Source organism: Hyaena hyaena, unplaced genomic scaffold (assembly GCF_003009895.1).
Source record: "Hyaena hyaena isolate Hyena2069 unplaced genomic scaffold, ASM300989v1 scaffold_19, whole genome shotgun sequence".
NCBI lineage: Eukaryota > Metazoa > Chordata > Mammalia > Carnivora > Hyaenidae > Hyaena > Hyaena hyaena.
The window spans coordinates 4,337,338-4,364,012 of record NW_024080651.1 but is presented as its reverse complement, the minus strand read 5'-3'; the positions used below and the strand labels follow the sequence as shown (position 1 = coordinate 4,364,012).

General features: G+C 41.5%; 1 protein-coding gene across 6 annotated transcripts in view; it reads right to left on the bottom strand.

Moving 5' to 3' along the window:
• Positions 1–26,675, bottom strand: part of MTMR3 (myotubularin related protein 3) — a 140,960-nt gene that overhangs the window by 6,549 nt on the left and 107,736 nt on the right. For 5 of the 6 annotated variants that reach the window (XM_039225234.1, XM_039225228.1, XM_039225241.1 and 2 more), the window contains 10 exons: positions 20,907–21,003; positions 18,291–18,404; positions 13,533–13,738; positions 12,922–13,053; positions 11,840–11,951; positions 8,801–8,996; positions 7,833–8,018; positions 4,304–4,474; positions 3,053–3,198; positions 438–1,854 (listed from right to left, as the gene is read on the bottom strand). In XM_039225234.1, the coding sequence (XP_039081165.1) occupies positions 438–1,854; positions 3,053–3,198; positions 4,304–4,474; positions 7,833–8,018; positions 8,801–8,996; positions 11,840–11,951; positions 12,922–13,053; positions 13,533–13,738; positions 18,291–18,404; positions 20,907–21,003 (2,777 nt within the window). The remainder of the gene's footprint in view (positions 1–437; positions 1,855–3,052; positions 3,199–4,303; positions 4,475–7,832; positions 8,019–8,800; positions 8,997–11,839; positions 11,952–12,921; positions 13,054–13,532; positions 13,739–18,290; positions 18,405–20,906; positions 21,004–26,675) is intronic. The other variant, XM_039225257.1, reaches the window with a different exon arrangement.

The following is a 26,675-nucleotide window of genomic DNA, read 5'->3' as shown; positions in this document are numbered from 1 at the left end:
GGGGGGGGGGGGGGGGGGGGGGGGGGGGGGGGGGCAGGAAGGCTCACAGTTTACAAGCTACTGGGGTAGAAGAGACACTACAATCTGACAGGAATTATTTGCCATTGCCATACTAATGTCATTCTACCCAGGAGTTTATGTCCTTTCTTACATGATCCTCTTTCCAAAGAGATCTGACCAACCACATAGTGCGAATTTTCTTCCTTATTCTAATCGCCTAAACAGCACACTCATGGAAAGTTAAGAAAGGCAGGAAAGAACAACAGGCAGACTGCCATTCACATGGCTGAGGATGATCTCCAGCCTCTCAATAGGACTACTCTGCACCTTTCCAATTCTTTTAGTAATCTCTACCAATCACTAGGCACAAGGTACAAAGAGTGCCCAGCCTCTGTGTGTCCTCTCGGGCAGCTATGGAGGCACCACAGTCTACTCACCACTTCATCCCCAAAGTCCCCATTGAAGCGTAGGGAGCTGGTCAGGTACTGGCTCTCTAGGCGACTCCTCAGCTCCTGCACCTGTTTCTTCAAGGTCTCCACTTCCTGCTGGTGGCCTGACTCAATCTGACGCAGGCGCTGTTGGATAGTGTCCGTGTATACAGGCATGCCATCGTCGTCCAGGTGGCTGCGGGAAGGCTGGTCAGGGCTGCCCGTTGTAGATGGCCTCCCTGGGTGGCTGTGCAGCCACTTGTGGTGCAAGTTCCTGGAGTGTAAGTGGGCAGAGCTGCAGCTTATGGCAGACAGCTGGCGGCTCAGTGAGTCTTTGCTCCTACCAGTCTCCCCATTGGTGCAGTGCCCGTTGGGGGTGGGGTGCTTCTGCAGAATGCTAAGCCCTGGGGGCTGCTCTAAAGCCTTATTTTCAGTCTCCAGGGCACCGTTGCACACAAGCCCCTCTTTACATTCGGCTAAAGGCAAGGCACAAGGAGAACGCATGGGGCTGTGGGTGCTGCCAGGGGAAGTCCTATGTACCACAGGTCCCACTTGGGGCCTCTCAGCTAGGCTCCTCTCTGAAGGCCGGGGCTCCGTGGCTTGAGGAAGTATGTCCTTGCCACTGAACCAGCCACTGTTTACCAGGCAAGGTCTATGATGGCCTTCAGGCCCACTTTCTGACTTGACTTGACCTTCCATTAACATGTCCATTGAACTGTCCATGTTTGGTCCTCTGGCCTCAAATGGGACTTGAGAAGGCAGCAGAGAACTTGACTGTGAGGTACCATACTCAACTTTTAGATCTACTGGGACTGGAAGAAATGCTTCCTCTGTATCTTCTGTGATAGCTCCTATTCGAAGCTGTTCCACAGGGACCTCCTGGGTACCTTCTCCCCTGGGAGACTCCTGGAGAGAACTAGGGAGAATACTGAGCCCACCCTGCTCCTCAGGAATATCCTGTGAGAACAGAGAAAGGCTACTGCCTGGATGGTTTGTCAGGGTAGCATCACCCAGTTCTGGTTCTTGAGGAAGGATAATGGCTAAGCCCTCTGGGGTCTTCCCCCTGATTTCCTTTTCTAAGAGAGTCTCCTCTTTGACCTCCTGCCTCTCAATGCTCCCTCTATGGGCAGGCTCCTCCATCCCGCTCTCCTCTTTGGTGGCCTCTTGCAAAATGTTCTCCATCTGCCCCTCAGCCACTCCAGCTGCAACAGATAGCTCAGCACCACCCAGCACTTTGGTTGGCTTCCCCAGGCTGTCAGGATCGAGAGGCTCCTCCCCAGGACCGGCGAGGCTGCTCAATTCCAGTGACCGCCGGTGCTCCTGCCACTTCTCATTCAGGCTCGGGTCACTGCTGCGCCGGCTGGCTAGAGGCACTGTGTTGTCGCAGGCTGTGGTCAGATTGTCAAATGATCTAGTCTTTGGTAGCCTAAACCAAAGAAGTTTGAGGATAATGAGAATCTGAGGCTGTTTAGAGGAGGTAGGAGACAATTGGTTTTAACAGGCAGTTGTTTCATAACTGGATTCACTGTAGCTATGACATCTCTAAAGTAAGGCTCAGACCACTAGAAAGGCAAAGTTCCTTGGATGGGCTCTTCTTCTAGTTTGCAAATTTCCTCTCAACCTCCAACCTCACACTCCTACATACAGACTAACAGCAAATACAATTTAAAAAAAAAAACTAGGGGGTGCCTGGGGGGCTCAGTCTGTTGGGCATCTAACTTCAGCCTGGGTGGTAACCTCATGGTTCATGGGGTCGAGCCCCGTGTTGGGCTCTGTGCTGACAGCTCAGAGCCTGGAGCCTGTTTCAGATTCTGGGTCTCCTTCTCTCTCTGCCCCTCCCCCATTCACGTTCTGTCTCTCTCAAAATTAAAATAAACATTTAAAAAAATTTTTAGGGATGCCTGGGTGGCTCAGTTGGTTAAGCGTCTGACTTCAGCTCAGGTCATGATCTCGCAGTCTGTGGGTTCAAGCTCCGCATCAGGCTCTGTGGTGACAGCTTGAGCCTGGAGCCTGCTTCAGATTCTGTGTCTCCCTCCCTCTATGCTCCTCCTTCACTCACACTCTGTCTCTCTCAAAAATAAGTAAACATTAAAAAATAAAAATAAAAAAATTTTTTAATAAATAAAAAGTTCATGATACTGCTCTGTTTCTCAACAAAATGTGCAAAGGAAAGTAGCATTGCTGATTTTCTGCTATTACAATATTCTAAATTATTACTTGGCAGTCTGCATTTAATAAAATTAATTCTCATTTAGCAAAGCCAAACTTGCTATCTCCTTTCAAGCTCAAGAGAATAAATCATGACAGAAAGGCAGCATAGAGCAGTGGCTGAAACCCAAGCCAGAAGGTCACAAGGAACCCAAAGGATCTGCTCCATCACTGAGAAACTGCTTGGTGCATGTCCAGTACAATGTAGTGACAGGGCCCAATACCCTTCAAGGAAATGAGGCTCTTATGGCCTTGTAGCCTGAAACCCTATACCTTGCCTGAGAAACCCTCAGAGACCTAAGAGAGATGTGTGGAGTCAGACAAGCTCATGATCTCTGACCATGCCTTGGACATGTCTCAACACAGAAATAACACTGACGCAGGGCTTGAGGCCTTGGCATCAACCATGGACTCACCGGCTCAGAGGCGGATCATCAGGGCTGGTGCCAGGGGCTGGATATGGTGCACAGCTGTCATCCACAGGGGTAGACGGGGATGGGCAAGGCAGGTACACTGCACTCCAGAGCATCAGGTTACGCACGTGACATACAGGGTACAGCACCTGAGGAGAGAGCAGTGGGGATACAGGCTTTAACAACTTCTAACAAGTCTTGAGAAATGAAGGAAGGTCAAAAACAATCACCAAGCTGTTCTTGCTTGCACCATCTGCATTTCTCATCTGAGAGCCTCTTGTGGGCATGAAAATAAAAAAGGATTTTTTAGTATCTATTTCTCATTAATTGTTTCTTAGGATTCCCTTTACTGAATGACTGACTCTTTTATCAGCTCAATTTGTACCCTCATCCAGTGAGTCATTCCACTGGATGATGACTATTTCCTGGTACAAAAACGAAGCTTCAGAAGACACGGTCAAACCTGTTTTATAGGATCATTTAAATTAATCATGTGAAAAGAAGGGAATTTTCTTTCTGTATTGTTACTTCCCCAGTAGGCACAGTGAAGGAAAGAGAGAAGCAGTTAGCTTAAATCTTTTCTTTGACTATTTAAATGTAGTGAGAAGTATATTAACAGTCCAGCAAAGCAATATCACTTCTGGTTAGCCTCCTTTTGACTTCTTTAGAATTTAAGATGCATTCTGACAAAAGGAACATTGCCATTTATCAACACAGATGTGCGTGCCTCCTTTCCTCTGCTTAACAGAAGGTGTTCCTTTAAGGAACAAAATCTTAAAGGGCCTGCCAGTTCTCCATGTGAGCAGAAAATCACACAGACACACATGCTAATGTCATACACATTTTTCTACTGAGACAGGAGCTGCAGTGGATATCATCACCTGATGACATTGGAAGGATGCTGGGGGCCTCTTGGCAGCTCCTTCTGAGCTATGAGGGGTATCCAGGGAACAACTTAAGTGTTTCTTCCACTTATTAGAACATGCTAGGAGAAAGGTAAGCTCTGACAGAGGTGCCAGTAAAGGTTCGTGTCTGGAGTGGCAAAGCAGAGATGTGTATTAAATCAAACCAGCAGCAGTCAGAACTGCACCAGGAAACAAGCCTCTCTAGAGACAGAGGGGAAAAAAGTGGAACCAACTCACCCACAGACAACAGCGATGCCTTTGAGGAAATAGTCACTACTGAAAAAGACTCCCACATGCCACCATCCCCAAATCCCTTCTGATCAGAGAGGAAGGGCTGAAGGATACATACGGCTTCTGACTGAGAGGAATACAGTAGGTTTTTGAAAGCCTTGTTGCCTGCCCGAAGCAGCGACCACACAGAACACGTCCGCTCCTGAGTATGCTTTTCCCCTCTCTCCTTGGCATTGTTGCACAGGAATGTTCCAAATAGGCAGGAATAGGTATGTTGTACCAGTTTCACCTGTAGGAGTCCAAAATCAAGCAATCTTTGGGGGAAGTTTAGCCCTGCTGAGCCACCTTTCCCCAACATCCCTGAGAGCTGTTCAGAACTCACACTCGTTAAGGGTGGGGGAACCACATAAGCCACTCAAGAGCTGCCTTCTCACAACACCAATCCCAGAGCACCAACCCCAACCACTACCATTCCTGAGTCAAAAGAAACAAAGATCGTCGGCACACCCGTTCCTCTTGGACTTCCTGGCAACCAGTCTGGAAGTCCTAAGTTAACAGCCACACTCAGAAGCGACAGAACATATAAACTGGGTACAGGAGCAGGTCAGTGTGCAATCCAAGGCTGAACTGAGAACATACAACAACTTTTCACTCAATGGGTCATTCATGACGTTTCTATGAATCCTGGACAGGCAACTATCCTGCACTGATGGAGCTGGTTCTAGCTGTGGGGAAGGGGTGATCAATGCTGTGGACCACAATAAGGAAGGGCGAGCATAACAGGACACATGCAGGGCAGCAGGGGAAGGAAATGAGAGCAAGTGGATATCTGAGGAGATAATGCTCCAGGCAGAGGCAACAGCCAGGCACAATGGTCTTGAGGGGAGAGTGTGCTTGCAATTTCCAAGGAACAGAAGGAGGCCAGTGTGGCCGAAGGATACTGCACAAGGAAGGGAATGGTAGGAAATGAATGCAGATGAGTAACTTCTAGGACAGCTCTGCAGGCCACTTTAAGAACTGTGACTTTGGGGCGACTGGGTGGCTCAGTCGGTTAAGCATCTGACTGGGCTCAGGTCATGATCTCACGGTTCGTGGGTTCAAGTCCCACATCAGGCTCTGTGCTGACAGCCAGCTCAGAGTCTGGAGACTGTTTCAGATTCTGTGTCTCCCTCTCTCTCTAACCTTCCCCTGCTTATGCTGTGTCTCTTTCTCTCTCTCTCTCTCAGAAATAAATAAAACATTTTAAAAAAATGTTTTTAAAAAAGGTAAATAAACATTAAAAAATTTAAAAAAAAAAGAACTGTGACTTTTACTATGTGTGAAATGGGAAGTCTTTGGAGGTTTCTGAGTAGGCGAATGATGTGGTCTGAATTATGTTTTAGAAGGATCCCTCTGGCTGCTGGGTTGACTCTCTCGAATTGGGGGAGACAGTGGTAACTTGGACCAGCGTGGGAACAGTGAAGACGGCAAGAAGTAATCAGGTTTTAGACAGATTTTGGAAGCAAAGCTGCAGAATCTGCTGACAGACTGAACATGGAGTATGAAAGAGAGGAGAAACTTGCCTTACAAGTTTCTGCCCTAAATAAACAGAAGGATTGAGTTGCCACTTGGTAAGGCGGAAGATCTCTTGGAAGATCAGATTTGGGGGTAGGGAGATATGGAAATCAAGAATCAAGTTTTGAACAGGTAAAGTCTGAAATATAATTAGGACATCCATGTGGAGGTACTGAGCAGTCACAGTTAAATACTTAAGTCTGGAGTTAGTGGAGAGATCTGAGCTGAAGACATTATTATAAATGTGGGAATTATAGAGAGCAATCAGACCTGGCAGAATGGATGAAATCCCCCAAGAGGCAGTAAGATACAGAAGCACTTTGGAGGCTGAGCCCTGAAGCATTCCAACATTCAGCAGTGGGAAGAACCAGCATAGCACAGGAGACAGAACAGCTGGTGAGGCAGAGAAGAAATGAGGGAGAGTTTGTGCTGGGAATCAACTTAAAGGGTTTTAAGACCGATGTGATTACACAGTGCCAAACAGTAAAATGAAGACAGTCTAAGATATAAACTTCCAATTATAAAATAAGTCACTGAGATGTAATGCACAGCATGGTGACCATAACTAATAATACTCTATTGCATATTTGAAAGTTACTAAGGGAGTAGAGGTCTTGAAAGTTCTCATCATTAAGAAAAAAATGTGTGTGGTGACTGATGTTAACAACTTACTGTGATCATTTTATAATATATAAATACTGAATTATTATATCGTATACCTGAAATTAATATTATATTGTCAACTATACCACAATAAAAAAATATTCTTCACAAGATGAAACAGAGCTGATTAATGGATTAGCAACATGAAGGTCACAGTTCTGGTAAACTGGTGGGGTGAATATCTGACTATAGCAAGTTTAAGAGAAAATAAGAAAAAAGGAATCTGAGACAGTAAATGCAGAAGACTTGAGGAGCTCTGTCATGAAGAAATGAAATGAGATGAACAGCTGGCAAGAGATGCAAGGCTGAGAAAGGGTTTTGAGGAGATGGGAGGCACTAGGCTATGTTTATGTATTAATGGCAACAATGCAGTTGTAGAGACGGCAAGGGTGGTGCCATGCAGCCAAGCACAGGCAGTGGGAGCTGGTGCAGCAGTGGAGGGAGGTGCTGGAACAGGGCAAGGACAGGGAGCTCTCTGTCAAAAAAGAGTGGGCAGCAAGTATGGGACACACACAGGGGGGTTGGCAGATGGACCAGAGGGAGAAGATATGCCATTCTTTTTTTTTTCTTTTAAAGATTTTATCTTTAAGTAATCTCTACATTCAAGGTGGGACTTGAACTTACAACCCCAAGATCAGTCATGCTCCACTGACTGAGCCAGCCTAGCACCCCTATTATTTCTAACTACTTAGGACTTCTATCATCTATTTTTTTCCCTCCCTCTGCCCCATTATCGACTTTTAAAGCTAAGTTTAGGGATGCCTAACTGGCTCAGTTGGCTGAGCATCTGACTTCGGCTCAGGTCATGCATTGTCTTACAGTTCGTGGGTTGGAGCCTTGCATAGGGCTGTATGCTGACGGTATGGGGCCTGTTAGGGATTTTTCTCTCTCTCCCCCCCCCTGCCTCACTCTCTCCCCTCCCCCATTTACACTCTTTCTCTCAAAATAAATAATAAACTTTAAAAAATAAAAGCTAAGTTTAAAACAACACAGAGACTTGGGGCACCTGGATGGCTCAGTCAGTTATGTGTCTGGCTTTGGCTCAGGTCATGATCTAAGGTTTGTAAGTTCAAGCCCCGCGTCAGGCTCTGGGCTGAGCGCTCAGAGCCTGGAGCCTGCTTTGGATTCTGTGTCTCCCTCTTTCCCCCCCCCCCCCCCCCCCCCCCACTGGTGTTCTCTGTCTCTCTCAAAAATGAATAAACATTTTTTAAAAATTAAAAAAAAAAACACAAAGACTTTATGTAAACCTAACACACCTGGATTCACTGAATAAACACACACTTTTGCTGTTTTTAATTAAAAACGAGAGAAAGAATAGCTCCTTATTAAATTCTAAAAAGGATGCACCGTTTCATGTAAAAACTAGTTCACTAATATCTGCATTGACACCCCCACTTCCCCAAAATGAAGAATCACAAGCCCAAACTCACAAGGAATGCTTCATTGAACTCAAAAGAGCAAGGAAATTGCCTCTGAAGCTGATGAACGCAGTCAAGCCACTGCAGAAACACTGGGCAGCGTTCGTTCAGATCATCTGAGTTCTCCCCATGACCACACCGGTCAGCAAACTTATGTCCAAAATCCAGCCACTCCATCTCCACGAGGACCTGGAAACCCTGCAAGGAGAGACCATTTGTGGTTGTCTGTCGAGCTTATGATAGTCTTGAGCCTGTCAGGACTAAAAGCAGTAATCCCTTTTAACGAGCTCCCAGTAGGGCCAATAGAAGCCCCTGACCCAGCCCCATGACACACAAGGTTAGGCCAATTTTCCACTCCCCTCAACTCTATTCCATAATCATCAAAAGGGTACTAAGCATTTATCTAAGCCTTTCTTGAGTCTACACTTTTTAGCATCTTTCATTCACTATACAAAAGCCACATTTTTTTCTAATTTTTTTTAAGTTCTGTATTTTGTGCTAAACTTACAAAGTATTGTTTCTAAAACCTTTCCCCACTCCAGATTTACATCTACTTTAAGGCACTTATGGTTTTCCTTACATCTCTAACCCAACATGTGGTTCTTTCAGAGTAGGGCTCTTTCTTCACAGAACACTGTAGTGATATCTGGACCCATTATTACCATAATAAGCATGTCAAGATCCTTTTACAGAAGCCCCATTTTCCTGGAGTCGCTAAAACTTTTCCAAGGAGATAGAATGCAAAGGAAAACGTATCTGTATTCTTAATACTTTGTTATCCATAATCTGCTCCATTTTATAAGGCACAAGAACTGTGGCAGGCACCACTACAAGTGAGCTCAAGGTAAAGGAGCAAAGATTTAAAAACAAATTTCACGTTCTTTAGACTTAACTACCAAGACCAAAACTGGTTATAAAACCCTCTGAGGTTTCCCCCACTTGTAGTGAAGTACCAAATCCTACTCTTTGGATGCACCCACCTCTATGGTACGATAATAAGGATCCAGCAAGAGCTTAGCCAATGCCACAATTTGGGGAGTGCGGTCCCAGCCATCTGAGCAATGTGCTAGTACCGGCCGCTGATCACGATCCACGGCGTGCACTACCAGAAGTGCTGACTTCAGAAGCACAGACAAGTGATGGAGCCATTTTGTGCTTTCAAGAGCTGAGAGCCAACTATAAAAATAAAAACAGAAGGGGATAAGGAAGGGCACCTGGGTGGCTCAGTCAGTTGAGCATCTGACTCCTGATTTCAGCTCAGGTCATGATCCCAGAGTCATGGAATCAAGCCCCACATCAGGCTCCACACTGAATGTAGAGTTTGCTTAAGATTCTAGCTCTCCCTCTGCTCCCACCCCTCATGTGTGCTCATTCTCTTTCTCAAAAAAAAAAAAAAAAAAAAAAAGTGGGTGGGATGAGGAAATCCCGATTTACTGCATCATACCAAATAGCCGTGAAATTAAGAAGCAATTTCCAAAGATTTTTCCCTCCAAATAAAACACTGCCAAAATAAAACAATCTCTGTCTTTTACAAAGCATGTACAAAGATGAGGCTTAAGCCCTACCATGCAATAGAGGACAGCTTCAGAAACAGGACAATAACAGGAATTTTGTTCCAGAAAACTTATGTCTAATTTTTACAATTAACATTTAATATTTCTCAGTCCATAGTAGTTATATATCCAGTATAAGAAGAGTAGTTCTTTCTGGAGTTTTCTTCTGAAGGAAATGTAGCTACTTCAGACATTGTAAAACAAAAAGTACTTACATTTAATGATCAGCAACTATACCCAACAAGCTCTCAAAAAACGTGTGTGTGTGTGTAATAAAGTATATATATAAATACAGCATATATTACTACACTAATGTATTTGGTACATGGTATTACTGGACTTAATGTAATACAGACTTCATTCAGCACAGATCCAGAAGAACCTTCTTTTGAAAAGACCTTCAGGAGATACCTGATCCCAAGAGTTACTGCTTGGGAGTAATCACAAGCTGATTACACTTGTTTTTTTAACTTGTTTTTTAAATGTTTCTGACATTTTGTTTCTTATGCCCTGTCATGAATTCCACTCCTTACATCCCCACCCCCCAAAAGCTCTGATTTCTCCAAAATGTGATCAGATTTGTAGTTAAGATGGCAGTCTAGCCCTTCCAACACTAACTCAAAGAAGGGAATAAATACTTCTGTCAGGGGACTCCGAGAAGCTTTCTGCCAACACTAGGCAAGAACATGCCTATACTCTACTATCAGCCAACCAAGGAAGCTCTGAGAGACTCCACACTCCTTGCCTGATTCCTAAACTGGAGCAGAAACAATGCTCTAGCTAGCCCTCCACAGCCTCCAACAAGTGTGGAGAGGCTTGCTTATAGCTGATCTCACCAATGCTAGGGCTTCTTCTTACCCACAAGGGAGGCTTCAGTACTGCCTTATGACTTGCTGCCAAAAAAACAGGCAAAGCATTACCTCTTCCTTAATAAAATTCCCAGACATTCCTTTGGACCAGGTATAGGCCAATTACATCTTTTTGACTCTGAGTTTAAAAAACAGCTTTTAAAGAAAGAATTTTAAAATGCAGATATTTGAGATGAGGTAGTGTTGACTCTATCCCTTTCATTTTATAAATAGGAAAACTGATACCCACAGTAATTAAGCCACTTGGCCAAAGTGACAGAGTCAATTAGTGGCAGATCTTGTGAGTCCTCAACCATACTCTTTCAGTGCCCCACCTTTGGGGATGAGAGTACTGCTAGCCAGGTTCTGTAAATGTATAGCAGATATAAGCTGCTAATCCCCAAAGCAGAGCAGCATACTCATTTCTTTGCTCAGGCTTTTCCCCAAGGACAACTGCTTCACCCTCTGGGTTTTTTCCAACTGTGATAAATTTAATCATTTGCTACCAGGAGTTAGTACAAGTGGTTCGGGCAGCCATTTGGGTGAATAAATCAAAGACTTCTGTAAAACTTGATGTGATCAGGAGATCTGCTGGATACAACCCAGGGAAATAGCTATGGGCTCCAACACAAAGAAAATAGAAAATTCTGTTTTCTCTGGCACCATTTCTGGCTTTCTGAAATAGTAAAATAGAGGCTTTTAAGTATTTAATTGTCCACATTTGTTTTACAGAGCATTCCTGCTAATTTATCTCATATTCATTCAATAATCAGTTCCCTTAGAAGGCATGGGGATGTTAATTCATCTATCTCACTGCAAAGGCCAGCCATTCGTTTTTTTGTTTTGTTTTTTTAATTTTTTTTAATGTTTTTTTATTTATTTCTAGGGGAGAGAGAGAGAGAGAGAGAGAGAGAGAGAGAGAGACAGCGTGAGCAGGCGAGGGTCAGAGAGAGAGGGAGTCACAGACTCTGAAACAGGCTCCAGGCTCTGAGCTGGGAGTCAGCACAGAGCCCGACACGGGGCTCAAACCCACGAAGCACAAGATCATGACCTAAGCGAAAGTCGGACGCTTAACCGACTAAGCCACCCAGGCGCCCCCAGCCATTCATTTTTAATAAGCAATAAAAATCTGGTAATACTCTTAGTAAATAAGAGGTAGTTTAGGAATCAGAAACAAATGTAAAAGGAACTCACCTAACATCAAGTTTAAAGACAGCTTAACACTTTTTAGAACATGATGAATAAACTTTGACTCTTCAAAGTAAAGCATCCCACCCAGCTTAAGGCAGGTTAGTGTCACTCCAAGATGTCAAAAACTAAAGAATTAAAAATAAGCCAAAAACAATGTAGAAGAGAAGGAAGAGGTCTCAAGAAAAACAAGAAGGCAGTGCTTTTCTGAGGACTGAGATCTGTTCTGTGCTCCACATCTTTACACCTTTTGAAGGGCTAGATTTTTCTCCAGCATCTCCTTTGTGTGGTTGTGCTCCTAATACAGAAAGGAGAATGCCCACAAAGACTGAAAGTCAAACTGAACTGTATTAAGAAACAGAAGAAAAGACACCTCCAAACTCATTTTAAAAAAAGCAATGCAAAATTAAAGCTAAGGCCAAGGTCTTACTTTCCCGGATCAGGCATCTGTGTGCACAACAACCGCAGAGACTGAAAACTCCTCCGAATTGAATGAATATTTGCCATCCCCATAAACACTACTTCACAGTTCGGGTAATACTCTGCAGAGAACAACAATAAAGAGAAGAAAAATATGTTGAATTTAAAGCCCACATGGCCAAATTTAAAAGCAGCAAACTGGCTATAAAACAAACCCACTACAGCTGCTGACTAATGAAACTGCAATGTTTTGATGCCTATTAGTCCAGTCCTTTATGAGAGAAAACGGTGCTTGAATTTTAGCTGTTTTCACAGAAAGGAAGATTAGATTTGTGACGATATAGACATAAAACAAGCTCTTATTTTTTTTTAAAGAAAGATCTACATCCTTCCATCTGACCTCAGGTTTACTTCTGGGGCCATTTCTAACTTGTTGCTCTGGAACTTCTTTGAAAAGAACCTGGCAGAACAATGTGTTTTATGCATTCAAATTTCACCTTGGTACAAGTGCTTTTAATTTCCAGTTTAGACCACATCTGAATAAGGAGCTTGGTGCTACTACTTGCTCCCTCAGCACACATCTAGCACTGAAGGGATCCCTTCTTGGAGAAAGCCAGCATTCAAACAGTAGGGATGCTATAGGTCAGGACAGAGGTGCTTTGCTAGCATTCAGTATTTACTGCTTCTATTCCCACCTCAGGTTTTCTAAGTAGAAGCCATGTGAGAGTTTCCTGTGATGTCAGTGATGAGGAAACTCACCGTCAAAGCCAACAAAAAGCTTTTAGAAGGCTGAGAAATTGAGCAACTTGCAAACATGAACAGGCCTTATTACAGGAGAGGATTTACTTTTTTTTTTTTAAATATCACTTAAACGTTAGGAAAATAACTGACTAATTGGTTTCAATGCACCTCATCCTCCATTTCTTCCCTGAAAAGAAACTACAGTGTTAAGAATCCAAACAGCTCTTGCTCTCAAGACAGGCTGAGGAACTTGGTTTGCCATTCATTTCAAAGTGAGAACTAAGACCCAAGTGGGCATTGGCTGAACTCACAAGAACAGAGTGTTATGGGACAGAGCACTGTACACCTCACCTGGGCATTCACAACCTCCTCCTTTGGCTCGGTTTGCCACAGCTGCTGCATAGGAGCGTGCATCCAAGATCAACAGCTTCTGCGGTTGGATGGCTAAACTTTCTGCTCCTGAAGCATTTGACAGAGAAGAATCTAGGAACATCAGGAGCAGGGATGAAAAACTGAATGAACCCATCTTCCAGAATTGAATTATAATAATAGAACAAACAAAACCTCAATTAAGTGAAACCCACCTAACAAGAACCCTTAATACACAGGACTTCTCCCTATAACCTCCTTTCTTTCATTTCTACATGTGTATTCCTGTAACGAAGGCTAGTGTCTCCTGCCATGGTCTGAAGACACTCCAGGTCCCTTATCACATATATACTCTGTTCTTGTCACAGTGACAAGAAAGAAAACCAATACTCCAGTCCTCTTAAGCCAAGTCTTAAAGAGTCTTCTGGTTCTCTGTCAAGATGTGTGACTCCTGAAATAGTTCCATCAATTAAAGCTTCACCTGCTCTCTCCTATGAAACAAATTCTATGTCTTACAAGGAAAAGGCCATTTCAAGAAAAAGTTCTCACAGATACTATAAAAATTGCTGCCATTGGTCCAGGGAACAACTTACCAAACTCCACATCAGAAAGGTCTCCTGCATTTGGAAAGTCTCGAGAACTGTTCCTAGTTGACAGCTTGCTGCCACTTGATCGGGAATCAGAGGCACAAGCTTTGGCTACTGACTGTACCAGATGCTCATCATCGGCATTTCGCCAGCCCCACCAGCTGACCTCCGGCTGTCCACAGCGGGCAATGACAGCCCCATTGCTCTGGTGCCTGCGCAAGGAACAAGAAACAACAACTATACCCATCTCAGTGGCCCCATTCAGATGCTCTGTGCTCACATGAAAAGTAAGGTAGTAGATTTTAAATGCATTAATGAAAAGCTTGAATATAGGTAAGTGACGTAAAGTTTAGCTTTAAGTCATCTAAGGGCAGAAATCTTCTACAGCAACAGGAACAAATAACAAAACCTATCTGGCTCTTTCTCCAATATTATACTATTTAAAGACTTTTGTAGAGTTACTAACAAAATAGTAAATGTGTACTCTTAGAAAAAACAAATATTCATAAAGTAAATGTTTGAGTCTTCAAATTTATTTTTGTAAAATCAGGTAAGAAATAATCTGCAAATACTACACTAATTCGGCTACTCAATAATGAAATCCTAATCTCTCCTTTTTAATACTGCCCCTGAGGGGCACCTTCGGCTCAAGTCATGACCTCATGGTTCATGGGTTTGAGCCCTGCATCGGGCTCTGTGCTGGCACCTAGCTCAGAGCCTAGAGCCTGTTTCAGATTGTGTGTGTGTGTTTGTGTGTGTGTGTCTGTCTGTCTCTCTCTCTCTCAGAAATAAGTAAAACGTTAAAAAAATAATAAGAATACTGCCCCTGAAAACCCTGGCATAACAGACGCTGAAACAGAAAAATTTGTTTTCACACCAACTTCTGAGGGCCTACTGCAGCAACGATGCACTATGGCTGACTATGGGGATTCTTTTCAAAACAAGATCCCACCTTTGGGACTCAAACACTTACCTGACCCACAGTGGACTACTCTACAAAATCCCCTGAGATTTCATGACTCACAAACTGCTTTTATTATAGGCAGATAGCTCAATGAGCCAGCTACCTCTCCTTAAGCTCTTAGAAGGAACAGCAAAAACCTCAATAAGCTATACTCCAACAGATCCTTTCTTAAGAAATAACACCAGAAATCTTACTCTAAAGTCTACTTCAAGATACTATTAAAACCCAGTCTTTTCCAGTTAGGAATTTAGGTGATTTTAGCAATTGATAAGTTATAAAAGTAATATTTGGCAATTAAAAGGTACAGAGTTCCAATAAATGCTACACCATGGATGAACCTGGAGAATGTTATGCTAAGTGAAAGAAATTAGTCACAAAATGCCACATATGCTATGATTCCATTTATTAAAAGTGTCCAGAATAGGCAAATCTGTAGTGGCAAACTAGATTACTAGTAACCTGGGGCTAGGGGAGTTGAGGAGGGAATAAAGAGTAACTACTAATGGATCTAGGGTTTCTTTTTGAGTTGGTAAAAATGTTCTAAAATTGACTGTAGTGATGGTTGCACAACTCTGTAAATAGGTTTAAAAAAAAAATCAAACACATTAAAAGGGTAAACTGTATGTGACAATCTTAGTGGTTTTTAAAAAGTTATAAAAGCCATTGATTACAAGACTAAGTTAGCAGAATAAGAAGTTAGTAAGCAAAAAAATTAAATGCCCCCCAATCCTATATCCCAGGGGGAATCAATGTCTTGCCTCCCATTAAAATCTAAACACATACACATAACACATTTGTAGGAGACAGATTTAAATAAAACATACTATTGAATCTCTTTGTCATCTTCAAGGAACAATGTAAGAAAGATTTCTGTTTTTAATCCTAAAGCTCACAAGCAACCAATCCATTGGAACTATCAGTCTACTTGTAGTTTTAAATCCTCCCTCACAGAGAGAGACAAGTAAAGGAAAGAACTTGTATACTGCCAATATGTTCAACTGGCTCCTGCTGAATGGAGCCCAGTTGGAAATAAAACCTCACTAATCCCTAAAATACCTACTGGCATATACAATAGGCACTGATAACAACTGAGATGACTGATGCCAAACCTTCACAAAAGAGGCTGGCAGGGCCTTTCCTGAGCATCTTCTTTCTCTGCAATACTTCCCAGCAGTGCCCAAGAGGGACACAAGATGGCACTCTTCAGCTTAGATCTTGGGTTTTAAGGGTCATGGCACTTTAGATTGCAACTGAGCTACTGCAATAAGCAGTTTTCTGCAGTCTTCTAAAATGCTTTAGACCGCATGATCAAGAACCAAAGAAATACAGCTAAAAGTCACCAAAGAGCATTTCTACCATTTTAACAAAAAGAAATCAGGAAAAAGTATATAAAAATTAAGATATCCAATGGATGAGTCCCCTAACTGAACACAGAAGGCTTCAATTTTATATAGAAATGTATATATTTAAACTATTCCTAAGTTAGTGTTGGGGTAGTTCTCTAAATGACTAGAAATTTCTAATAACCACTCAATGCACAAAGAGGGGAACTGTAACTTGCACTACAGATGGATGCCCTTTGCACCATCTTGCTGTGTTAGCAGTCTGTCTTCAGTGATAAATCCAATTAAACACTCATCACAGTGGGGAAAAAACACTAATCAGGCACTGGTTCAGCGTGGTGCTGTCAAGTAACTGCTGCTAGTGACCTCAGGAATCATTACTGCAGTCTACAGACAACTAAATTCAATACATGTGCGCTGGATTCAGAAGCATCTTGCCACCTGGGCTGGCAAAGCAGAGAGTGGCAGAGTATGTCCAAAACATTCTTCAACATACCCCTGACAAAGCTCCCCAATAATATTAACAACCGAGTCAGTTGATTTTCTTATCAAATAAAGATACAAGACACAGGTTCCAAAACAGATGCTAGTTCCTAGAAGCCTATCTAATTTTATTTAACCATACTAAAAACTTTCATTTGTAATCCTTTGAGAACAGATTTTCTCAGAGAAATTGGAAATAAAAATTTCATTTACATATACTTTATGATCTCCAGAAAGGGTTGAGGGGAAACCCTATGATTTGTGCCCTCTATAATAAATTTTAGAAGGGAAGAAAGGTTTCCCATGTTATTCTATGAAGTTTTGCTTTAACTTGCACTTGCAAGCTTCTCTACCAATAATTCACCTAAAGCCCCATGACAGTCCTTTGCCCTTTTGCTCAAAGTCAGCAAACCCTACAAATGCCAGGGCTGCTGATCTAATACAGCTGTTGGCCAGAGCAGCAGCTGGCTGCTTTTCCTATTTGAGCTGGGCCCATCACTGATAAGATGCAAATCCTTTCAGCTCTCCCTGCTCTGTAATTCTTGTGTCATCCCTGCCACTTGAGTGATAGGTAAATTTGGTGACCTACTTTTCTAGGGGTGTCTGAAAACAACAGTGATGAAAATTGAGATTGAAAATTTAATGGATTCCACTGGGCCAGAAACAAATACTTTTTCATCTCTATTCAGGATGGCCATCAGAATTTGCTGTCAGTGGACTACATGAACAAGCTGGTTACCTCAATGGAAATTCCACAAGGAGATAAATCCCTTCCTATAACCTCAATATTTCAATGGAATGCCTTCTGGCATGAAAGAGTCTCTAACTAAGCCCACTGGTTTGGCCCAAATTCAAGAAAAGCCCAAAAAGTCTGCAAACTGGGAAAATGAAATGTAGAATGTAAATATTACAAAGAGATGACATCTGAAACAGTTTCAAAATAAGAGGGAATGATTTCTTAAAATCTTAAGATAAGCCCTTGAGAACTGAGCTCCTCAATGAATTATAAAAGCAGCCCCTAGTAATACAACCTACTCTTAGAGAAGCCCAGTATTTACAGATTCATTTAGGAGGCACAGCATACCTGCAGTAAGAACATCACTCCCACTTGACTAATTAGGCACAGGCTGAGGCCAGTTAGGGAATTTAGGTGCCTTAGCCAGGAGTATTAGTGAAAAGACATGAATTCCAAAACCTGTGCTTGTTCACCACACTACCATCCCCCTTCTAGAACTTGCTCTCTTGGCTCTCAAGCACTTGATCTCTGAGATCTTCTATCTGGGTAAGCCCTAGCCACCTTCTTTAAATGCTCCTTCTTAAAGCAGAGCTCCTTCATGTGTTGAAGTTTCAACCACAAAGACCATCACGAATGGCTCAACTCTATACTCCCAATTCTTATTTTCTGGAATTCATCTCTCTTTTTTTTTTTTAAATGTTTTATTTATTTCTAGGAGAGAGAGAGACAGCATGAGCAGGGGAGGGTCAGAGAGAGAGAGGGAGTGACAGACTGAAACAGGCTCCAGGCTCTGAGCTGGCAGTCAGCACAGAGCCCGACGCGGGGCTTGAACCCACAAACCGTGAGATCATGACCTAAGCGAAAGTCGGACGCTTAACCGACTAAGCCACCCAGGCGCCCTGGAATTCATCTCTCTTAATCCAAAGGCCAACATCTGAAGTTAAATGCAGAATAATAAGCACTTTACCTTCCAAAGAATGTCAGAAGTATATTAAATTGCAAGACAAGCCACTTTTCTACTAAAATTTTCTTATCAAATAAAGCCATCAAGTGTTCTGGGTGTAGTAAATACTGTTGTGTCACTGGAAAAGTGGCTTTTACAATAAGGTAGCACAGAACTGCTTGGGAAGTTCTGTGCACCCTTCCCTCCCTTCCCAGGTTAGCGAAAGCAGAGCAAGCACATCTCATGCAGTGGCCAGTAACACCACACCCAAATTGGCCTGGCTAGGATTACTTACCTGTAGACGACAGCAGGGATGCGCTTCCAGGACCTGAAGCTTGCTACACTCTCCAGTTCTTTGTCAGTGATCCATGCAGGCACTATGAGCTCCTGTGGATAGCTACCACATAGCCTAATGGGAAAGGTGAGAAAGAGGGAGTGGGGGCAGTAGATGGGGAGGGAGAAGGCGGAGAGACATCAGGTGAGCCAGCATTAAGGATGTTGATTAACCTAACCCAGAGCCAGCTGGAAAGCAATAAGGAGCTTTACTTGAGTCTTGGCCTACTAAGCAGAACCAGTGCCTTTTGAGTGTTTACTTATGTATATATCACAGGACACTATCATGGCCTGTTCCACCTCCTGCTGCCTTTGAGGATCTGGTGATCTTATCAGTAACATAAGGTGAGTTGACAGTTACTCCACTGTAACTTTCTGTTTAAAAAAAACAAAACCAAACAAAACAAAAAACCCACACAAGTAATTTCTAACTACACAAAGTGTGTGCCCAATCCAACTACAGAAGTGAAAGTCTGTCACCTCTACCAGACCCTCACTCTTTCAGGCTTCTATCAAAGAGAAACATGTGAATAAGAACAAGAGCCCACAACTTCAAGTTTCCAGAGACCTTATAGGATTACTAATGTATTCTTTGATGTGTCTTAATTATAGGTAACAGGGGCAGACATGGGTATGCAGAAACAGTACCACAGGACAGGCTATTTGTATACATAATCACAGCCCCACTGATCCAAGTTAGTAATGTGAATGAGCTATTATTCATCATAATTTCTATAAAGCATACTTCAGAATTATAATTACGGGGAAAAAAGCTCTGTTTTCATTAGAGAAGAACCCAGTAGCTGCATGCTAGTCAAGCTGGTGCCCTAAAAAGCAGTTATTCCCTGATAGGTGTTTCACTTACAAGACAATGTCTCTCTATGGATATTCCAATATTCCTTTTCAATAGTAAAGGTAAGAAGACATTTAATCCAAATCCTAAAATACACAAATTCCTCCTCCTCCTGTACCACCACTCCCTGGCCCTAGCCTTATGCATGGGGGAAAAGGCAGAGAACACAAAGTAGCTTAGGAATTGGGGGTTTTGGTCATTCTGCACTAAGTATCTCCATCTTGTTCTCAATTTCCAGAAGATTAAATATCAGGAATTTAAAAACCACTACACCAAGAGAATATCTATGACCAAGAGTAGCTCTACAATCTTTAACACTTATCCACAAACTCCTAAAAATAACCCAGGTCACCGTGACCATAGTTAATATACTAACCATGAGTCTTGTTCTTTTTTATTTTTATTTCTTTTATCTTGTTTAAAATTTAAGAGTAAATTTAGCTCTCCTTCTTTGTAGTAGGAAGAACTTTTTAATGTCCGGAAGATTGGTTCTGAGGCAGAAATGGTGGACTCAAAGACAAAAGTTAATTTCTAAAACCAATACCGAATGGGGATTTTGGAAACCAACTGGCTTTGGAACTCAAACATTTTCTTTTCCCACCAAGCTTAGCTTAATTCAGTTTTCTGACTTCATCCAATATTCTGATAATTTCATTTCTTGTCCTATAAGTATTACACTACCTAGTCACCTCTTTAGTAAACACTAGCTGTTCACATGTAGATAAGCAGTTTCCAGCATAGAAAAGGTAGGCTACACATGAGCAAAGCCTGTGTAGGCTTTGTAGTCTCAGGCTCTCTGAGGCCTCTTCTCTAGTCTCCACCTCCATTCTTGGCTTTGTCTTGTGACAGAGAACAGGCAAAGGTAGGACAGGTCTAAAGCTCTCATTTTTTCATAACACCCCAAGGTTCCTAATTCCTTGGCCAAGGTCCATTTTAAGAGCTACATACAGTAATCAGCTACAGTTTTTCCAATTAAAAACGAAATGCTTTAGTGGCTACCCACAAAGAGACCAGGAAAATAGCCATCATGGTTTGAGGCAGCTCAAAAACTGGAATGATTAACACCTCCAATTGCTAGAGGGAATCTTAAAAGAAGAATATTAATTTAAATCTCTTGAACAATTTGGTTTTATAGAAGCCTGGATCACCAAAATCATAGTAGTTAACTGCCCTCCCCCACACCAAAGTATATACACCTTTTAAGGAAACAGGTAATGGGAAATATTTAATAATGATTATGTTAATATTTAATGATCAAATGATCAAAGCTATGAAGTTAGAAAGAATAGCACTTAATGTCTATTTCACAGAATCTGGAGTAAAATTTGTCATAAAAACTCCCTGTTGAGGGATCACATAAAAACTCACTGCTTGTGAGATCATTGATTCTATCTCCAAAGTGAGGTTAAGTGGTGATGAGACCAATCTAAACTGCCTGCCTACATATGAACACAATACTACCCAGGAAATGCACATGCCAAGAAGAACAGAGGCCTGGAGGGAATGGATAGGAAGGTTCCAGAATTCTATTGAGGATCATTTTTCCACTCCAGTGATAGCAATGGGAACAGAAGGCTTGAGAAGTACTCTGAAGACCCTGCAGTTAGATGTAATAAATCTCTATTGAAAGAAAATGTCTAAGTTCAAATGTTCTGCCACATGAGAATTGGGGTTTCTGCAAAGGCACTGGCTATAAAATAGTCCACAGGGTCCCCTACAACTCACTTATACTTCTCATTGATGTTGGAAATCCTCCAGGCGTTGTTCATATCAAAACCCATCCGCTCCACTTCGTTTTTAAACCTTGACGTTACATGTTCCCCTAGGGGCCAAGGACAGAAGAAAGAAATGAATATCATTTTGCAAAACAGAATAAAAGTGTAGCTACCCTGCTCAGTTATTACATAAATAAAATATGTATTAGTTTTAGTTTAAAACTAGTTTTAGTTTTAAAACTATATTTAATTTTAGTGTAAAAATTCCCTGCCAGGATAAGACTATATACAAAAGAATGAGGAAATTAAAAATTTTTAATTGAAGTATAGCTAACATACAATTTACATTAGTTTTAGGTGTACCACGTAGTGATTCAACAATTACATACATCATGAAAAGCTCACCATAAGTGCAAGTACCATCTGTCACCATACAAAGTTATTACAGTATTAGTGACTGTACCCTATGCTGCTAGTGGAAGTTTATACCTCTTAATCCCCTTCATCTATTTTGCTCATCCCCTACACGCCTCTCTGGCAACCACCAGTGTGTTCTCAGTATTTAGGAGTCTGTATCTGTTATTTAGATCCCACACATAAGTGAAATCACATGTATTTGTCTTCCTCTGTCTTATCTCACTTAGCGTAATAACTTGTAGGTCCCTCCATGATACCACAAATGCCAAAATTTCTTTCCTTTTTTAATGGCCCATTATCCCTGTGTGGGGGATATTACACACATATACCACATCTTCTTTATCCATTCATCTACTGACAAACACTTGGGCTGTTTCCACATCTTGGAATTTTGATCGAGAATCAGGTTATCTCAGAGGCACCTGGGTAGTTCAGCAGGTTAAGCGTCCAACTTTAGTACAGGTCATGATCTCACAGTCCATGTGTTCAAGCCGCACGTCAGGCTCAGTGCTGAGAGCTCAGGGGCCTGCTTCAGATTCTATGTCTCCCTCTCTCTCTGCCCTTCCCCTGCTTGCTCTGTCTCTATCTTTCAAAATAAAATAAAGACATGAAAAAAAAAAAAAAGAATCAGGTTATCTCAGGGCACCTGGGTGGCTCAGTGGGTTAAGTGGCCGACTTTGGCTTAGGTCATGATCTTGCAGGTCCCGTGGGTTTGAGCCCCGCATCAGGCTCTGTGCTGACAGCTCAGAGGCTGGAGCCTGCTTTGGATTCTGTGTCTCTCTCTGCCCCTCCCCTGCTCGTGCTCTGTCTCTGTCTCTCTCAAGAATAAACAAACATTAAAAAAAAATTTTTTTTTAAAGAACTAGGTTATCTCATTTAATCACTACTACCAACTCTGAGTGGTTCACTGAGCTCATTTTACACAGGATAAAACTGAAACTGAGAGAGGTTATTATGGTAAGTCTGTTTGGTCTCAAAACCCAGTCCTTGTCACTATATTGGCTACTCTCCTAGTTCCACATTCACAGTATATATAAAAAAAATAATACCAAGTTCATGAAGAGTAGTAATATAGATCTACAACTCCTCATCAGAAACACTATGGGCCGGATATCAAAACCCGAGTTTTCTGGAGTTTAAGATGGTGGACATAATATAGTATTAAGTTAACACTCTCTCAACAGGGTGTACTAATCAAACATTAATATTTCTACATTGAAATGCATGGATAAATCATGCTAAATGGGGTTAAGTAAAGCAACAAATAGCTTCATGTCAGCTCAGACCAGGTCAAGCCACCAAATAAGATAAGAAAAAAATCTTTTGATTTTCAGAGCCTTATAGATTACAGAATTTTAGAGAAGAGATCACAAAACTATACCTCCAAGTATGTAAAATCTCAGGAAACACCATACTAAGTAAAGTACTGAGCATCTGTAAGAACATCCACTCAAACTTATATACCCTGCCTACATTTTGCCCTAATGAAACTAACTGGCTTTCTCTTCCTAAAGACAGTAAGCTACAAAAGCCAAAATGAACTTAACATCAAAGTCATTAAATCTGAAATAACCTTCTTCCTTGAAAACACACAGAGTCCTAGGGCAGTAAAACAAACAAAAAACCATTGAGCAGTATCTCTAATACATAGTGTTGTAGGTAGTAAATGGTGGGGGCTGGGAAAAATTACAATAACAAATAAAAACACAAAACAGACTGCTTTGGTGATCAAAGTATAAAGCTTTGCCCTCCCTGTGAGTGGAACTTCAGAATAGCAAACAGCAATAACTTGAATGAAGGACAATTCTATAAAACTACTTCCTACTTAAACTGCTTTTCTTGAGCTTAAACTAGGTATTATAGGTTTCCTAAAGGAGAGCTATAAAAAGATGAGGTGCAGAGATGCAGGAAGAAATAATCAGCTGAATGCATCCCATTCTGGAAAAGTTTTAGGAGTGATGTGGGCTTTGAAATAGGAAAAAAAGCTATCTGAATTGAGGTGCCATCTGTCTACAAATTGCAAGGAATACTGACTATCAAGAATATTAGACAGTCTGGGGCACCTAGGTGGCTTAGTCGGTTAGGCGGCCAACTTCAGCTCAGGTCATGACCTCATGGTTCGTGGGTTTGAGCCCCGTGTCGGGCTCTGTGCTGACAGCTAGCTCAGAGCCTGGAGACTGCTTCGAATTCTGTATCTCCCTCTCTCTTTGACCCTCCCCTCCTCATGTTGTGTGTCTCTGTCTCTGTCTCTCTCTCTCAGAAATAAATAGAAACATTAAAAAAATTTAAAAAAAGAATATTAGACAGTCTTTCACCGATAATCCCAATCTAAAAACTGTAAAACTATGACCATTTCCAAGTTCATTCATTAATGAGATTTTCCCCACCTACATAGAGCTCCAAGTCTTTGCAAAAGGTAAAGTACTTTAATTAATGACTCTTTAACATTAGTACCTCCATCTTAGCGTAAACACATAGATACTTTAAAATAATCACTGGCAAAATCACCACCAGCACCACCACCACTGGCAATTTACCACATAGAACTGCTGCCCAAAGAAAAGCTTAGAACCACCATCAGGAGCATGAGTTCTGAGCTACACACAAAGAAATATATAGTGCCTACCAAGCATAAAGCTTTGTTATTCAAGTTCCTTGAGAAAAAAAGACTTAATTACCTTTGTATTCTCTAAAGCAGTAACTTTCTAACTTTGAAAATGACCATTACAATCAAATTATGTTTTATATCATAATCCAATAAAACATGTTTATTTTTAAGAGTTTTACAAAACTGTACCTACCATTACTATGTGTGACACATTTTGGTATTTTCTATCCCAAGTGTTTCATTTTGTATTTCCTTTCTTAAAATTTTGATTTCATGACCGACAAGTGGATCACAACTAACACTCCGAAAAGTAATGCTTTAAAAAAAATCTAGCAGACCTTAAATATATGAGTAATTTAACTGGCTTTTGCCTAATTGTGTTAGAAGTTCCCTTACATTTATTCATCCAGAAAAGTGAATGCCAAGCACATCTCCTTGCTGATTTCCCTTAAGAATTTCTCTCTAGGAATTGTTTCCGGTGATTCAATACTTAGACATACTGTAATATCTCATTTTAAATATTATGGTTGTAAGTTTTTTGTTGTTTTTTGAGGAAAGAGGGTACACATGGGGGAGAGGGGCAGAGGGAGAAAGAGAGAATTTTTAAAAAATATTTGTTTATTTTGAGAGAGTGAGTGCATGCAAGTAGGGGAAAGGGCAAAGAGATAGGGAGAGAGAGAATCCCAAGCAGGTTCCACACTGTCCGTGCAGAGCTCAGTGTGAGGCTGGATCCCACGACCCATGAGATCATGATCTGAGCTGAAACCGAGAGTCCAGTGCTTAACTGACCAAACCATCCAATTGCCCCTGGTTATAAGTTTTTTGTTTTGCTTTATGTTTCCATTACAACCATCTTGCCTGCCCTCCCCCAATCCCAAATAAGGATGTGTCCTTTTTTAATGTTTAGTATTTTTTGTACAACGAATGCAAACAGTCCAGCAATTCTTATTTTAGTGGGAATGAAAACCTTTTTAAAGTAATGAACGTCTCTATCAAAACCGGTGTCAAGAGGCAGTCTAAAAAATCTGGCCCCCTCCAAAATCTAGCTCCCTAAGTGATTCTGAGCATTTGAGCCCACAATTATACACAACTTAAAGGCCTGTGACAGAAAAGCCGGTCCTCTACCCAGGATGTAAGGGAAAAGAACAGCACCAAAGTCAGGGAAGGTAAGAACCAGCCCTTCCAGATTTTCAAATATAGAAGGAATCATTCTTTTCTATGAACAAAGGTTCCAGTACAGTCATCTAAATGTATGCTCACTGGACTGCATCCAAACTCATAAGACAGACTCTGCTGGCAAGGGCTTTTGCTTTATACGAAACAGGCAGCTGCACAGTGTAAGACTCAGAGTCCTATGCTGTTCATGGCTAAACAAGATGTGCTTAATGGGTATTTCAACAGAAGAGAGGTTAGAAAGGTGGGCCTGATGCTACTAAACTAACAAATAAATGGCCCAGTCATCTGGCCCGTCAGGACTCCTGCCTAATGCTCAAGTACAGAACGCAGCTCCAATGAAGAAAACTGAGCGTGTGAGAGAGAAGATTTAAGCTTTTGATCCATTCCTTTTTTAGAGTCTGAAATGGGTGTAAGAGCGGAGTCAAGAGTTTTGCAAAGGCTTTTGCAAGTTTCACCAGTAAACTTCCAATAACAATGTGGAGACTTCTTCCAAATCTGATTAAGACTCAGAGCTTTGGCCACAATGTGACTTGCTTAATTATGACAGTTTCAACAGTCAGAAACTAAGATTTATATGAATACAAGGTAATGATGCATTTTCCCATTTCCTTCCTCTCTGACACATTCTACTCTTAACAGGCTAGGCAGAGAAGAATCCATAAAAGGCCTTATTAACTACTGAAAGACTAAATAAACTAATAATTTCAACTCTTCAGAATCTATGCTTATGATCTCATTTGTTGGAACAGATTATACAAAGGCATCACTTTGAAATATCTCAAGTGCTGTCTCACCCTAAAGATGACTTATAAGAATGTGGTTGTCTGGTATGCTCATATTTGGTGAGTAATGTTATAGCCACCACCACCACCACTCAACAATACTGGGTGGAGACAGAAGAACCAGGTTGACTGGCTTTAAAAATGCCACTACAGTATTTTTTATTAAGAGCAAGTCTTCCTCTGTACTCCATAGTGAAAATATATTAAAAGGAAAAAGCCATACATATACACACACTGAAGTCAAGCAACTGAAGTACAGTAAGATTTCTTGTAAGTGACAGCGGGTTAACTTAGTGTGGATTTGTATATATCAGGAAGAAACAAAATACAGCCTTTACTCATAGAGGAAGTTCCAACCAATCAGTTACAATGGCATCACCTTGTAGACTATTAGTTTCCAAAAATGTTTTGACCAGTATGGCACATAGGAAGCACTCAAATATTTACTGAATTGAACTCTCCAGCAATAACAGATTTGATCTTCAGGATACCCTGATCGGCTTGGACAGGAAGAACAGGAATGGCTCGGTTTGAAGAACAAAGGAAATTAAAGTACAGAAAAGATAAATGGTTCCCCAATATTTTTTTAATTAAATGCTAAAATATGGGTCTGAATTCAGGTTTCCTAGTTCTTAAATCAGTACTTTATCCCCCAAATACCTCCATCCATCACAAACTCATCAAAAGACAGAGGACACTATAGACATCTATATGTTCTGGTGGCCTAAAAATACCAGATCAGAAAGGGAAGGGTATGGGGACCCAAGTCATCCCAGTTTAAGACAAAGTAATTCAT